We start from the raw sequence: 13577 nt of genomic DNA, 5'->3' as shown, positions 1-13577 counted from the left end.
GGGCAGAGAGGAACCTGATGAGGTTCAGCAAGGGCAAGGGCAGGGTCCTGCCCCTGGGGAGGAACAACCCCAGGCACCAGTACAGGCTGGGGCTGAGCTGCTGGAGAGCAGCTCTGCGGAGAGGGACTGGGAGTGCTGGGGGACGACAGGGTGACCATGAGCCAGCAGCGTGCCCTGGGTGCCAAGAAGGCCGATGGGATCCTGGGGTGCATGAGGAGGAGTGTGGGCAGCAGGGCGAGGGAGGTTCTCCTCCCCCTCTGCTCTGCCCCAGTGAGGCCCCATCTGCAGTGCTGGGTCCAGTGCTGGGCTCCCCAGTTCAAGAAAGATGAGGAGCTACTGGAGAGAGTCCAGCGGAGGGCTGCGAGGATGAGGAGGGGACTGGAGCATCTCTCCTCCGAGGAGAGGCTGAGGGAGCTGGGCTTGTTCAGCCTGGAGAAGAGAAGGCTGAGAGGGGACCTTCGAAATGCCTCTAAATATCTGCAGGGTGGGGGTCAGGAGGACGGGGCCAGACTCTTTCCAGTGGTGCCCAGCGCCAGGACAAGGGGCAACGGGCACAAACTGAAGCCTGGGAAGCTCCAGCTGAACCCGAGGAAGAACTTCTTCCCTCTGAGGGTGCCGGAGCCCTGGCCCAGGCTGCCCAGGGAGGCTGTGGAGTCTCCTTCTCTGGAGATATTCCAGCCCCGCCTGGCCGCGGTGCTGTGCCCCCTGCTCTGGGTGACCCTGCTTGGGCAGGGGGATGGGCTGGGTGACCCCCAGAGGGCCCTGCCAACCCCGAACATTCTGTGATTCTGTGAGCGTTAGAAACAATTTACGTCCAGCACTATCCACCAACCTCAATATACAAAAAGCATCTTTACTGCTCTTTTTTGGTTCCTTTTAGCCAATTTTCTGCCTGCACAAAGACCCTACCTTTCATCAAAGCTTTAAAAGTCTTTAAGCGGTTGATAAGGGACCTTCTCGAATGCCTTTTGGAAATCCCAGAAGTCTGTATCAGTCAGAGCTCCTCTGCCCATCTCTTTTTCTTTTTGCCTCCTTTAATGAACTCCTGGGGTTTTATAAAGCATCCCTTCACAGAAGCTGTTTTCCTCAACAATAAAATCGCTTTTATCCACGTGTCACCCAATCCTGTTCTTTATTACTAACAGCCTGCCCAGAACACGTGTCAGGTACAGAGGCCTGTAGCTCCCCACCAAACTTCCCATGACGCTTTCTGCTTAGAAGCACAGAATGCTTTGGGTTGGAAGGGACCTTTGGAGGTCACAGAATCACAGAATGCTTTGGGTTGGAAGGGACCTTTGGAGGTCACAGAAGCACAGAATGCTTTGGGTTGGAAGGGACCTTTGGAGGTCACAGAATCACAGAATGCTTTGGGTTGGAAGGGACCTTTGGAGGCCATCTAGCCCAAGCCCCCTGCAGTGAGCAGGGACATCTCCAACCAGACCAGGCTGCTCAGAGCCCCGTCCAACCTGGCCTGGAATGGTTCCAGGGATAATTTCTTCCCATTCCCTTGCCCCTTAGAAAGTTTTCAGAAAGACAGGTAGCCAGCAGTTAATGGTTCAGCTATTTTATTACTTTTCCTGAGTTCTGGTGATACTCAGAAACTTGCTCTGCTAACAGTACAACACGCTTCCTCTCTTCTCCTCTGCCCTCAGAAGATTTACAAGATCCTGCTATCCTGAACCTCTGATTTTCTCCCACATCCCACAGAAAGCTGTCCTATGACCTTGTCTGAAGAGCCAACAGCCTAGTTCTACCCTGGCTTAGAGAAAGCTTTTCCCTCCTGCGCAGATTTCCTACACTCCCCAAATCTCAATTCCAAATCAGCCAAAATCCCTTTTTCCTGGACAATTTTGTTAATCATGTGCCATGACTCTGTCTCCATGTCTAACCTTCACACGGCGCTGTGAGCATTCTGGAGAACAGCAGGGAGGTGGTTGCAGTCTTTAACTTTCTCTCCAACCAAGCAGAGACAACAGCGAGGACAGGAGAGGACAGAGGAGCATTCAGAGGGGACAGAGGGGTGTCCACAGCAGATGGTGCACGTGAAGACTGTGTCATGACCGCACAAAGCAGTGGCAGATCAGCATTACTGATACAGTTATGGACAAAGAAATTTTTCTTTCTCAGTTGACTCTCAAGACATTATACCCAACAGAGTAACAGACAAACCCTTCACCAAAGCCAGGTTTTAAAGAGGTGTGGTCAGGAGTTAGCGCTCTGTCACAAGAACTAGCCCAGCAACATCAAACGGTGGGAAGTCAGTGTGAGCGACGTGCAGACAAGGCAAGGAGAGGAACCGAGTTCTAGTACTGAATCAAAAAAAAGAGAGAAGTGCTACTGTCCAAAACACGTCACATACGAAGTCACAGGCCCTCTGGAAGTGACGCTCCGTTTTCCAAAGAGAAGCGCACCAAGCAAAGAGGGACAGCAGATACTGGAGGGAAGATCCCAGAAGTACCATGCAAACTACAGATCAGCTGGTAAGATACAAGAAAGAGTAAGTAAAAGGCATGACAACAAAGCTATAAGAAGCAGCACTACTCCGTGAAAGCAGTCAAAAGCCTTTCCTCCAACGTGTATGAACGTCCGTGTAGAATTTTTATGAAGAAGAAAGTTAGTGACAAAGGCAACAGCAGCCAATAGAATAAGAAAAAAGAAAAAGGAGGCTTCAAATGCTATGAAGAAAAGCAGACATCAAGAAAGGGAGAGAGAGAACAGAACATTAAAGGCACAAATTTGAAGTTTTAAGACTAGACACCCCTGTTACATAGGACTATTAAGTGAGATGTCCTTAAGGTGAAAGCATCTTAACTAACCACCTTTTGAATCAATAACTTGAGACTTACTAGAACTTCCAGAACGATATCTAGGTCTTTGCCTGAGAACATCAGAAGTTTACTGATTCCTATAACATTTAATTCCGGGGGTTAATTGCCTTTTCCACTAAAAGGTCACACTGCCATTTTCTTGACGTGTATCAGTACTGTCTTGCTAATTCTAGAAATAAAGCTCCTTCTCTGTCCCGGGTCTGTGCTGAACTGCTCATCTACTGCAGCCTCCTCAAATCTTCTCCTAATTAAATCCAAAATGTAATTTTTTACTGAGGATATACGGTCTTTATCTTTTTTTCCCCCCAGTATTTGACCTGGCACATATACACCTCTCCCCTTTATTTAACACTAATCTTTTGTCACCTGCAGCTTTGTTTTTAACCAGAGAGCTTTATAGTTGCTACCAGACAAAAAAGGGGCGTTCCTGGGACTGAAACACGTGCAGCCTTAACATTAATACGTGCGTGCAATGATTTAGGGTTGGACTAGATGACCCACAGAGGTCCCTTCCAACCCCTACTATTCTGTGATTCTGTGATTTCTCACCCTCTGTTTTTCAGACCTTGTTGTGTAGTTTAATTCAGCACACTAGCACTTCACATTGCTGGTGTCACAGCAAATATAGTAAAGAAGCTTAACGATGTAGCAAAGTCTAAAGAAGTATTTGCAGCGGATGCCAGCCATGGAGATCAGGAGGAATGAATCATGACAAGCTAGCTTGCAGAAGGGGAATTTAGGGTGAGGTGGAAATGAGCAGACCCAAGATCCGGCACTGACAGTCAGACTAACTGCCCAACTTGTCGGGGTGGAAAAGCAAAGAAAAAGCACCCATGACAACAGTACGCGTCGCTACTGAGAAAGAGAGAACAAGAATGACTACTAAAGGATGAAAGCAATGTTCCTGGACACCAGTGATTCTCTGCTGATACAGCAGCAGGCTCACGGAAACAACCACCAAAGGAAGCAAGATTGTTGAAAAAAGAATAAAAAGGAGTTAAAAAATAAGAACTGAGACGCTGGGATTACAGAATGAGGAGGTGCAGAGAGCACCTCAGACGAAGCAGAAGACACACAGAAACCTCCCAGCACCCTCAAAACAGGGGAAACAGCAACAAATTTGACATTACTATCAGAAAAATCAGACCTGAAGTGTTACATTTAAAGAAAATCAACAAAAGGACTTGCAAAGTCTACTCAGTAAGTAGCGCCGTGAGGCTTCTGCCCAGCAGATGGCATGTGTAACAAAAACATCAGCACAGCACGCTTCATCTCAGTGCAAAGATCGCTGAATAAGCAACAGTTACCTTTCAGAACTTCATGCCATAAAACATATGTGGCCAGTAATGGAAACAGAAACGTTTCATAAATGATTTGATTTGCTTGGAAATACTTACATCTCAGTTTGTCCAGTATTTTCCCGCCACACATTGTTGCTAACATAGCTTTCACTGAAAACACCGTCAACTTCCCATGGCCCTCACTGCAAAAAAAAATTACATGGTAAGTAATTACTACACAGAATGAGAAGTAACAAAAATACTTGAAGCTCAGGAAGGAAATGCATAAATGCCCGACATTAACTACAAAGATCTGCCAAAACTCTCTGATACAACCTCAAAACAGCGGTAACACTGGCATTTTTAATCTATTGGAAGAGTTAACAAGTGTCTAACCACAAATCAGGTTTTCTTGCAGGATTATGAAGAATGCATGAAGAGACTGCCACTTGTCTTGTTCATCCCATAACTGTCCTATAAAAACGTAACGTGTTAATTTTGTCCATTAAAATACATTTGTTCACTGTAAAACATCTCATTTTTCCCTCCGCCACCCTTTGTCGCTGTAGATTTTTACTCCTTGGTTTAAACCCTGATGTTCAAACACATATTTCATTCTAAAAGTGCTAGAATAATTGATAGCTAATGGAGAAGCTGTATGATATCCTGAACATACCACACAGAGCACGAATAATGTGAACAACGCTTTATTCCAATTTAAGTTAATGAGGCTGCGGTGCTATCAGAACAGATGGCACATTTGGGGAATCATTTTTCTAGTATCAGCAAGAGAAAATGAATGTGTCTCTATGGAAAGTATGAAACCGTCCACTCGGCAGGGCATGACACGCAGACCCAGCCACTTCAGCCTGAAGAAGAGAAGGCTGAGAGGGGACATTATAAATGCCTACAAATATCTGAAGGGTGGGGGTCAGGAGGATGGGGCCAAGCTCTTTTCAGTGGTGCCCAGCGACAGGACAAGGGGCAATGGGCACAAACTGAGGCACAGGAAGTTCCAGCTGAACATGAGGAAGAACTTCTTCCCTCTGAGGGTGACGGAGCCCTGGCCCAGGCTGCCCAGGGAGGTTGTGGAGTCTCCTTCTCTGGAGATATTCCAGCCCCGCCTGGACAAGGTCCTGTGCAGCCTGCTCTGGGTGACCCTGCTTCGGCAGGGGGTTGGACTGGATGACCCACAGAGGTCCCTTCCAACCCCTACTATTCTGTGATTCTGTGATGCTGTGTATTACTGCCGTTAGCAGAAAGTCAGCTCAGGACGACGTGATGAGGGAACGGAGTCCGCAGAGGCACCGGAGGCGGCTTGCTGGGCTGAAGCAGAGCAGAGGCGAGGGCGGGAGCAGGTTCTCCCAGCTCAGCGCCGGCCGGAAGGCGTGCGTCCTCGTCTCCTGAACTCCTCTGCCTTTCACAGCAACAAGGGCAGGGGTCAGAGAAGCTCCAGGATACGACATTAAGACGGCCACGGTGTGGTGATCTCCATGTAAACCCACCGTTAGCGTGAAGTCGGAGGAACTTTGGTTGAGTGGTGCGCAGGGCAATACAAGTGTGTGTAAACACGGGTAAAAGCTGTTGGAATTCTGAGCTACTTACTGCCAAACGGAAATACTCTGAGTCACTACCCTCAACTATAAACAGCAAGAGTGGTGCAGACGGATGTACCACCAAGAGAGTTAAAGTCACATACAGTTGGAGAAAAAGTACTAAAATAAGTTCAGGTAACTAAATAAATGCATTGGACAGACAATTTGTGCTATCACGGAACATACGGTGATGGGGAAAATAGAGGATGAGTGTTGGTAGAGATCTAGAAAAACTCAGGAATAGTAGAAACAAGATGCATATTTAACATTTGCCCTTAGTCTACCAGCACTTGGAAAGTGTTAGGAGTAGAATTATTTGAAGTAAATACTGGCTCATGGTATTGAAGTAGTGACAAGGTGTAATGTCAGCGACCGACGAGCAACCGGATGGAGACATCAGGAAGGAACCAAGTAACTTTTCTTCCCCTTTCTTCCCCTGGTGGACGACAGGTTTACCATGAGCCAGCAGTGTGCCCTGGGTGCCAAGAAAGCCAATGGGATCCTGGGGTGCATGAGGAGGAGTGTGGGCAGCAGGGCGAGGGAGGTTCTCCTCCCCCTCTGCTCTGCCCCAGTGAGGCCCCATCTGCAGTGCTGGGTCCAGTGCTGGGCTCCCCAGTTCAAGAAAGATGAGGAGCTACTGGAGAGAGTCCAGCGCAGGGCTGCGAGGATGAGGAGGGGACTGGAGCATCTCTCCTCCGAGGAGAGGCTGAGGGAGCTGGGCTTGTTCAGCCTGGAGAAGAGAAGGCTGCGAGGGGACCTTCGAAATGCCTCTAAATATCTGCAGGGTGGGGGTCAGGAGGATGGGGCCAGACTCTTTGCAGTGGTGCCCAGCGACAGGACAAGGGGCACCGGGCACAAACTGAAGCCTGGGAAGTTCCAGCTGAACCCGAGGAAGAACTTCTTCCCTCTGAGGGTGACGGAGCCCTGGCCCAGGCTGCCCAGGGAGGCTGTGGAGTCTCCTTCTCTGGAGATATTCAAGACCTGCCTGGACAAGGTCCTGTGCAGCCTGCTGTAGGTGACCCTGCTTCGGCAGGAGGGTTGGACTAGATGACCCACAGAGGTCCCTTCCAACCCCTACTATTCTGTGATTCTGTGATTCACACTCAGCGTTAACACGCAAATACTATCTTCTGGTGACACCACACTCCACGGTGAGGTAAAGGCTCCCAGTAACTGAAACATAACACGCTACTTCTCTAACGCAGGCTCGGAGTATCTTTGAAATATTCCCTCTGCAGCAGAGAGGTGATCTGCCCTAGAGCTGTGGGGAGATCTGTGAAGTGGTGATTCGAAGGCCAGCACTTCGCTGGCTTGCAGCGCCCTTTTAACAGCTCTTTGAAGAAACTAAACTAAGGGAAAAAACTAAACACAGGTTAGATTTATTTCAAGCTACATAAAGGCTATAAAGCTAACAACAAGGTAAAGATCTCAGCTATCCTATTTTGTTTGTCTCCTTCTCTGGAGATATTCCAGCCCCGCCTGGCCGCGGTGCTGTGCCCCCTGCTCTGGGTGACCCTGCTTGGGCAGGGGGTTGGGCTGGGGGACCCACAGAGGGCCCTTCCAACACCTGCCAGGCTCTGATTCTGTGATTCTCTTAGACAGCTTTCTCAAAGGAGTAAGTTGGCACTCCCTGTGTGCAAAAAAAGTAAGACTTAGCTACATTCGCAACCGGTTGTCTGAAAAGTTCCTCCTCTTCAAGCCTTGACCTCCACTTTCATCTGAGCAAATCTTCTCAGCTAACACAAATCTCCGTAAGTTACAGTCTCCGCCCTCCTCCCCCTTTTCTTTTTAAGAGACATTCATTTTCTCTCCAAAGAGAGTCCAGCTTTGAACTAATTTCCAGAAAAAACAAGTGACTGAGGCCACCAACATCTCCCCACAGGACACCAACTTCTCCTTGCACAGGTATCTCACGGTGCCTTCAGATATCAGGCCTGCTTCTGCTGACATTCCGTTCACTGCCCTAGAAAAGCCCGAAAAGCCCTCCCCCTGCAATCTGGCAGAGGTGTGGTTATCCAGCACCTCGCCCAACCGATGTTGGTACCAATGCTATCCAACCCGCTGAACTCCCTATCGAAAGGAAAACGGGCAAAACGTTCCGTGTGGTTTTGGAACTCCTACAACAATCAGAAGTTCTCAGGACTGGGAACAGAGCTGGGCGACCTGTTTGAAAAAGACTGGGCCTGTGTACTGGAGGCTTCTTCCAGCCACCTGCAGAAAGCCTCACCCTATACATCTACTGAGCCTGGTGGTCTCGCAGACGCCCACAGCAACGCTGTCCATGTCAGCCTGCCCACGAATCCTGACTCTGGCTCCCAGCTGGCTCGTCCTCCGTCCCCAGGCAGAGCTCCGCGTGCTCCAGCCGCTCTCTCACGTGAAGGGCAGCTCCCCCTCCTCGTCTGTCGCTCCTAACGAACCCACTGCAGCTCTCTGGTTGTGTCAGCTCTCCCACCGCGGCCCCTCCGGAGGAACCGGACCTCTGATTCCTCCTGTTTGCATGCAGTATGGTGCGGCCGCTTCGGAGAGGCCCCCGGTCCTGCCGACTCCCAGAAAGGGGACGAGAGCTCTCTGCATAACAGAATCACAGAATGGGGTTGGCAGGGCCCTCTGTGGGTCACCCAGCCCAACCCCCTGCCCAAGCAGGGTCACCCAGAGCAGGGGGCACAGCACCGCGGCCAGGCGGGGCTGGAATATCTCCAGAGAAGGAGACTCCACAGCCCCTCTGGGCAGCCTGGGCCAGGGCTCCGTCACCCTCAGAGGGAAGAAGTTCTTCCTCATCTTCAGCTGGAGCTTCCCAGGCTTCAGTTTGTGCCCGTTGCCCCTTGTCCTGTCGCTGGGCACCACTGCAAAGAGTCTGGCCCCGTCCTCCTGACCCCCACCCTGCAGATATTTAGAGGCATTTCGAAGGTCCCCTCGCAGCCTCCTCTCCTCCAGGCTGAACAAGCCCAGCTCCCTCAGCCTCTCCTCGGAGGAGAGATGCTCCAGTCCCCTCCTCATCCTCGTAGCCCTCTGCTGGACTCTCTCCAGTAGCTCCTCATCTCTCTTGAACTGGGGAGCCCAGCACTGGACACAGCACTGCAGATGGGGCCTCACTGGGGCAGAGCAGACGGGGAGGAGAACCTCCCTCGCCCTGCTGCCCACACTCCTCCTCATGCACCCCAGGATCCCCTTGGCCTTCTTGGCACCCAGGGCACGCTGCTGGCTCATGGTCACCCTGTCGTCCCCCAGCACTCCCAGGTCCCTCTCCGCAGAGCTGCTCTCCAGCAGCTCAGCCCCAGCCTGTCCTGGTGCCTGGGGCTGTTCCTCCCCAGGTGCAGGACCCTGCCCTTGCCCTTGTTGAACCTCATCAGGTTCCTCTCTGCCCAGCTCTCCAGCCTGCCCAGGTCACACTGGATGGCAGCACAGCCTGCTGGGGTATCCACCACTCCACCCAGCTCTGTGTCATCCACAAACTTGCTGAGGGTGCACTCTAACTCTTCTGAGCCTCTCCTTTCATTCTTGGTTCCCCCGCTGCACCTCGCAGCGCAGCATCCCAGCTCCTCTCGCAATCCCCCGTGCCAGAGGCAGCTGGAGAGCAGCTGTTGCACCGTGCTGGGATCAAACCTGCTGCTGGGGTTCCAGAGGAGGCAGAACTTGCATGGCTGGGGGCAGTGGGGGAGAAAAACATATGTCTGAACTAAAGCCTCAATCTTTTGAGCCAGCTCCCCAAAACATGACCATTTCTATTTTTAAATTCTATATTCTGAGACAGATAATGCTAGAAAATAACTAAACCCATCAGCTAACCCTTACAACTTGTCTCACAACTAACACCAAACCGGAACTAGACAGAAAAATGCGCATTTGATTCTGTTGTCACACCTGTGTTCCTGCCCTGAGCTTTGAGTTGGTTTTATCTGTCCCTAGTGAGACAGGGATTGCTCTGAAGTCTGGGACATTTGGCATGGGAGGGGAATCTAGCTTCTGTTTGGTGACAATAAGTAGTCGTCACGTTAGGAAAGGATCAAAGTCTGGACATTACAAAGAGAACAACTCTTTGGCACCCTCAGTGCTGCAGATTCTCTTGGGTCAGACTCCTCAGTCTCTGCGACAGTGTCCTGGACACAGCAGCTCTCTGCTGCTAGGAGAGAGGGCAAAAGCAGAAGGAAGAGAAGACTGAATAACAGTTGACTGTGAGAAAGATAAGACAAAAAGTAAGAAGCGCTGAACAATAGTGAAAGATGTGCAGTTGCTGCTCAGAGAGCCCACGGAGACACATCTACTCGAGAGGATCAGCAGACTGGACTCTGAAGAAGGTGGCTGTGAAAGAAGCTCCTAAAACTGGACCCAAGGAAATGCCCGGGCAGTCCCCTCAACAAGAAACCAAGCTGCTTCCAGCTAAGAAAAGAGAATTAGCCTTTATGGGGTCCCAGCGTGTTAGAACAGGATCCAAGCTGACGGTCAAAACAAGGCAGCGTTATAAAATCATCTTGTTGATCAAGATTCAGTAAAACACTTTCACTTTTTTAAAGCAGTGCAATACCATGAGGTTAACTTTATGTTCTATCACCGTCTGCAGAACACCGTTTCACTTCATCATCAGTTCAGATACATGGCTTACAGAGGTCTGCAAGTTCCAGTAGGCACTAACTCATCTTTCTTAAGAAAGCAATTTTTAAGACAAAGCATTGCTGCTGTGGTAATGTCAATCTCTGCAGGCACTACTGTGATATTAAATACACGCGTGTGTGTGCAAGACACTATTTCATGAGCTTGAGAAATAGCATGCAGACAGTCTGCCAGAGACTCATGCAGTTGCTGGCTGCTTGCATCTAACTAAAAGAGAAAATTAGTTTAGGAATACAACTAGAGGAGTTACTAGCCTGTCATATGCTGCTATCATGAAGTTGAGGAGGAGGCTGATGGATTGCTCTACACTGATTTGGTGAGTAGAAGGAAGGCGTTTGTTTAGCTGGTAGTAGATGGATGAAATGATTGTTTCTAGTCGAGACACGTTGATCTCTGTGTTATGATCCAAAGTGTTAAGGCCATTATCTCGGAAGGCTTCAATCATATTCCAGATATCAACAAGATGAACTAAAAATAAAGGAAAAAAAATTAACTGCTATTCTGTAATGCATGCAAGCTTACTTTTACAGTACTGTTTGTGAATACTATGTCAGCTTTTATTTTGGAATGAACAGTTACTTATTTGTATTCAAAGTGAGAGACAGACTCCTGATATTCACACTCGTAGTCTGTATCAGCTGGTTTAAAGTAACAGAGCAGTGCCCAGACACCTTGCGTGCCTTTTACTCCACCCTTCAACATCTTGGTGCTCTGACAGAGAAACCACACAAAGGAGAACAGCCATCTTCCACCACCATGCAGGGCGTTTTAGCAGACTCGGCTATTTTCATTTGAGACAGACATCAGCCATATCCTAAGCCCACTACAAGTGGGTTACAATAATTTTGCACATCCTTGTGCTGACTAGTAGTTCAGTATTGAAGGAGGAACCTGATGTTCCAGTTAAACTATGACTGTTTCCAGTTGATCCAGTTGCCAAGTCCAGAGCATAGTACTTTGTAAACATAGGTCTAGAACTCCAAAGGGTTTCAGTAAATTACCCTGACATATCTTCGTGCATATCTAAGAAGCGTTAACAACGTAGAGAAAAAGTTCTCCAAAACCACAGTAAGTGATCTGCAGAACCACATTAAAGAACATTTTAAAGTGTTTCAGAGATTGAAAGGTATGCATGATAGTGGGAGAAGACATCTGAGGATCAACAGCAATCCATCGGTCCAAACTCAGCGTGATCCAACCGTTAAAGGACAGACTGACTTGATTACTTCACAACTTTGTTATCTTCCTTAACTGCTAAAAAAGGGTGTGGAGTAAGAGTGTGATCTTGAACATTTCTTACATAAAACTTATCTTTATATTTGTCACTTAAAAACCACACAACGACAAAAGCCAAGCTACCTACCCACACCAAGCATACGCCCCTGGATCACCGTGTGGTCCAGACAAAATAAATGCACAGCACAAAATAAATGCTAAACACTCAGCCTCACCTACGCGTACACCTATGGTAAAGGTTACTCCAGGCATACGCATGGCATCAGTGAATTGGGCCCGAAGTGTGCAGTGTACTGTAATTAGCGTTTCTTAATGCCTCTCTACTGATTAAGTGAGACTTTTAATTCAAAAGCATGAATGACAGACAGGAACTAAGACTTTACCCCAGGAATTAAAACCGCAAGCCGCCCATCAAACTAACGGCACTGCGGGCGCTGCCACAACAGCCCTGAGACACAGCCCCCCCCGGGGGCAGCTGCGCTGCGGAGGAGCTACAACCCTGTGTAGTTACAGACGCGTGTAGCTGCGTGTCTCTGCTACAGAGCCGTTCTCCTGTCCTCTTCCCCAGCAGACACACTCACTCAGCCCCCCTCACCGGCAGGAAGGGCCTTCTCCGGCGTACATCACTGTTCCACCTTTTGCTCTGCCCAGCTCAACACTGGCAGCAGGACACAAAGAGGCATCACCCAGGCATCACCCGTGGGTTACTCCTTGCTTTGGCGAGCTCTCCAAGGCCAAAGGACCACAGGTGAAAATGAGAAAACTGACCCTGACTAGCATGGCCTGAACTGACAGCATGCTCTGTGGCTGTGGCATTACACACAGGTCACCAGGATCAGGGCCAGCACCGCACCACGCACCGCCAGACGCACGCCTGGGCCTCGCTGTCGGGGTCTGCCGTACCCCGTGACGGAACAGCAGCTCAAACAGCTCGAGACTGCCTGCATCCAGCACTTAGGGCAACTGGAATACGTCAAGCTGGCCCATAGATTTTAAATTTTTGAAATATTAAAGAACAAAACTGTCCAACACTCTGTAATATCTTCAAAGATGGCTGCCTCTTTTTAGTTATATATTTAACCTCTGTTTAGTTTGAGTAACAACTACCCTTGTCTGGTAAAATGTTTGCTTATTCTTGTTATACTTCACATTCACAGGGGCAGAGTATTTGGAACAATCATGCATGAAAAATTTGTTAAGATAAAGAGTAATTATAACTTACGATTACATCTTTTCTGTACAAACCGCAGTTTACAGGCTGTTCGATACGTTGAAAGTCTGATGACATCAAAATTCTGTGCTCCTATGAATAAAAAAAAGTTTGTGTTTTTCTTTCCTCTGTAACATTCAGCTTATCTGAGAGAAATACTTCAGAAATGGGGTGAGTGCTTCTTCACACACATCACCTTTGTCACAGGGACATGACATTCATTAGGCATCTCATGGTAAAGGGATTTTGAGCAGCGTATTACGAACTGACCTGAGGTGAAGCCTGATACGAGTACCTTCACAGGAAGCCAGAAGGAAGCGGTGAGTGGGTAAGGAAGCAGAGTGCACTGATGGTGGAAGACACGGACACAAAAGATAAGAGACAGAGCAAGGAGGGGGGTTGGTACTCCTACCACCACCTGCATTGCAGCCCAATCAGGAGCGTGCTTTTGGTCTCCCAAATAGATCCAAATTGGGTAAGAAGCAGAAGAAAAAGCATAGAAGAAGAAAAAAAAAAAAAAAAGATCTTATCTTCACCAACCACCTCCCACGTCAAGCTGTGGAAGTGCTACACCTTCACACGACATGAAGAAGCTGAATGCTCTCCTCCCTCCTAGTCTGTACCACGCCTACCAGTTCCAGCAACTACCCTGCCCATTACAACCTTGAGCCGCTTCAGAAAGCTGTCAGCCCTCTGCCAAACACATCTGCCTACCTCCTCCACTGATCAAATCAGGCAGTACGTGATGCGGGGGTGACGAACGATACTGGTTCAAAGTCCAGTATTGATCATTTCCAATTGGAAGAAGCCAACAAGTCTT

The 13577-nt window shown here is 48.9% G+C and overlaps 1 protein-coding gene across 6 annotated transcripts in view; it reads right to left on the bottom strand.

The window, feature by feature from the left end:
- DTNB (dystrobrevin beta) overlaps positions 1-13577 on the bottom strand; it is a 228928-nt gene that overhangs the window by 188755 nt on the left and 26596 nt on the right. For all 6 annotated transcript variants that reach the window (XR_012763278.1, XR_012763279.1, XM_075415135.1 and 3 more), the window contains exons 4-6: positions 12770-12850; positions 10566-10779; positions 4226-4311 (exon numbers count right to left, since the gene is read on the bottom strand). Coding sequence is in view for 4 of the 6 variants with exons in the window: in XM_075415135.1 (XP_075271250.1) it covers positions 4226-4311; positions 10566-10779; positions 12770-12850 (381 nt within the window). In the remaining 2 variants the exon portion in view is untranslated. The remainder of the gene's footprint in view (positions 1-4225; positions 4312-10565; positions 10780-12769; positions 12851-13577) is intronic.

The sequence above is a fragment of the Opisthocomus hoazin genome, chromosome 2, assembly GCF_030867145.1.
Source record: "Opisthocomus hoazin isolate bOpiHoa1 chromosome 2, bOpiHoa1.hap1, whole genome shotgun sequence".
Classification (NCBI taxonomy): domain Eukaryota; kingdom Metazoa; phylum Chordata; class Aves; order Opisthocomiformes; family Opisthocomidae; genus Opisthocomus; species Opisthocomus hoazin.
The sequence above is the reverse complement of the archived record's forward strand: the minus strand, read 5'-3'. Positions and strand labels throughout refer to the sequence as shown.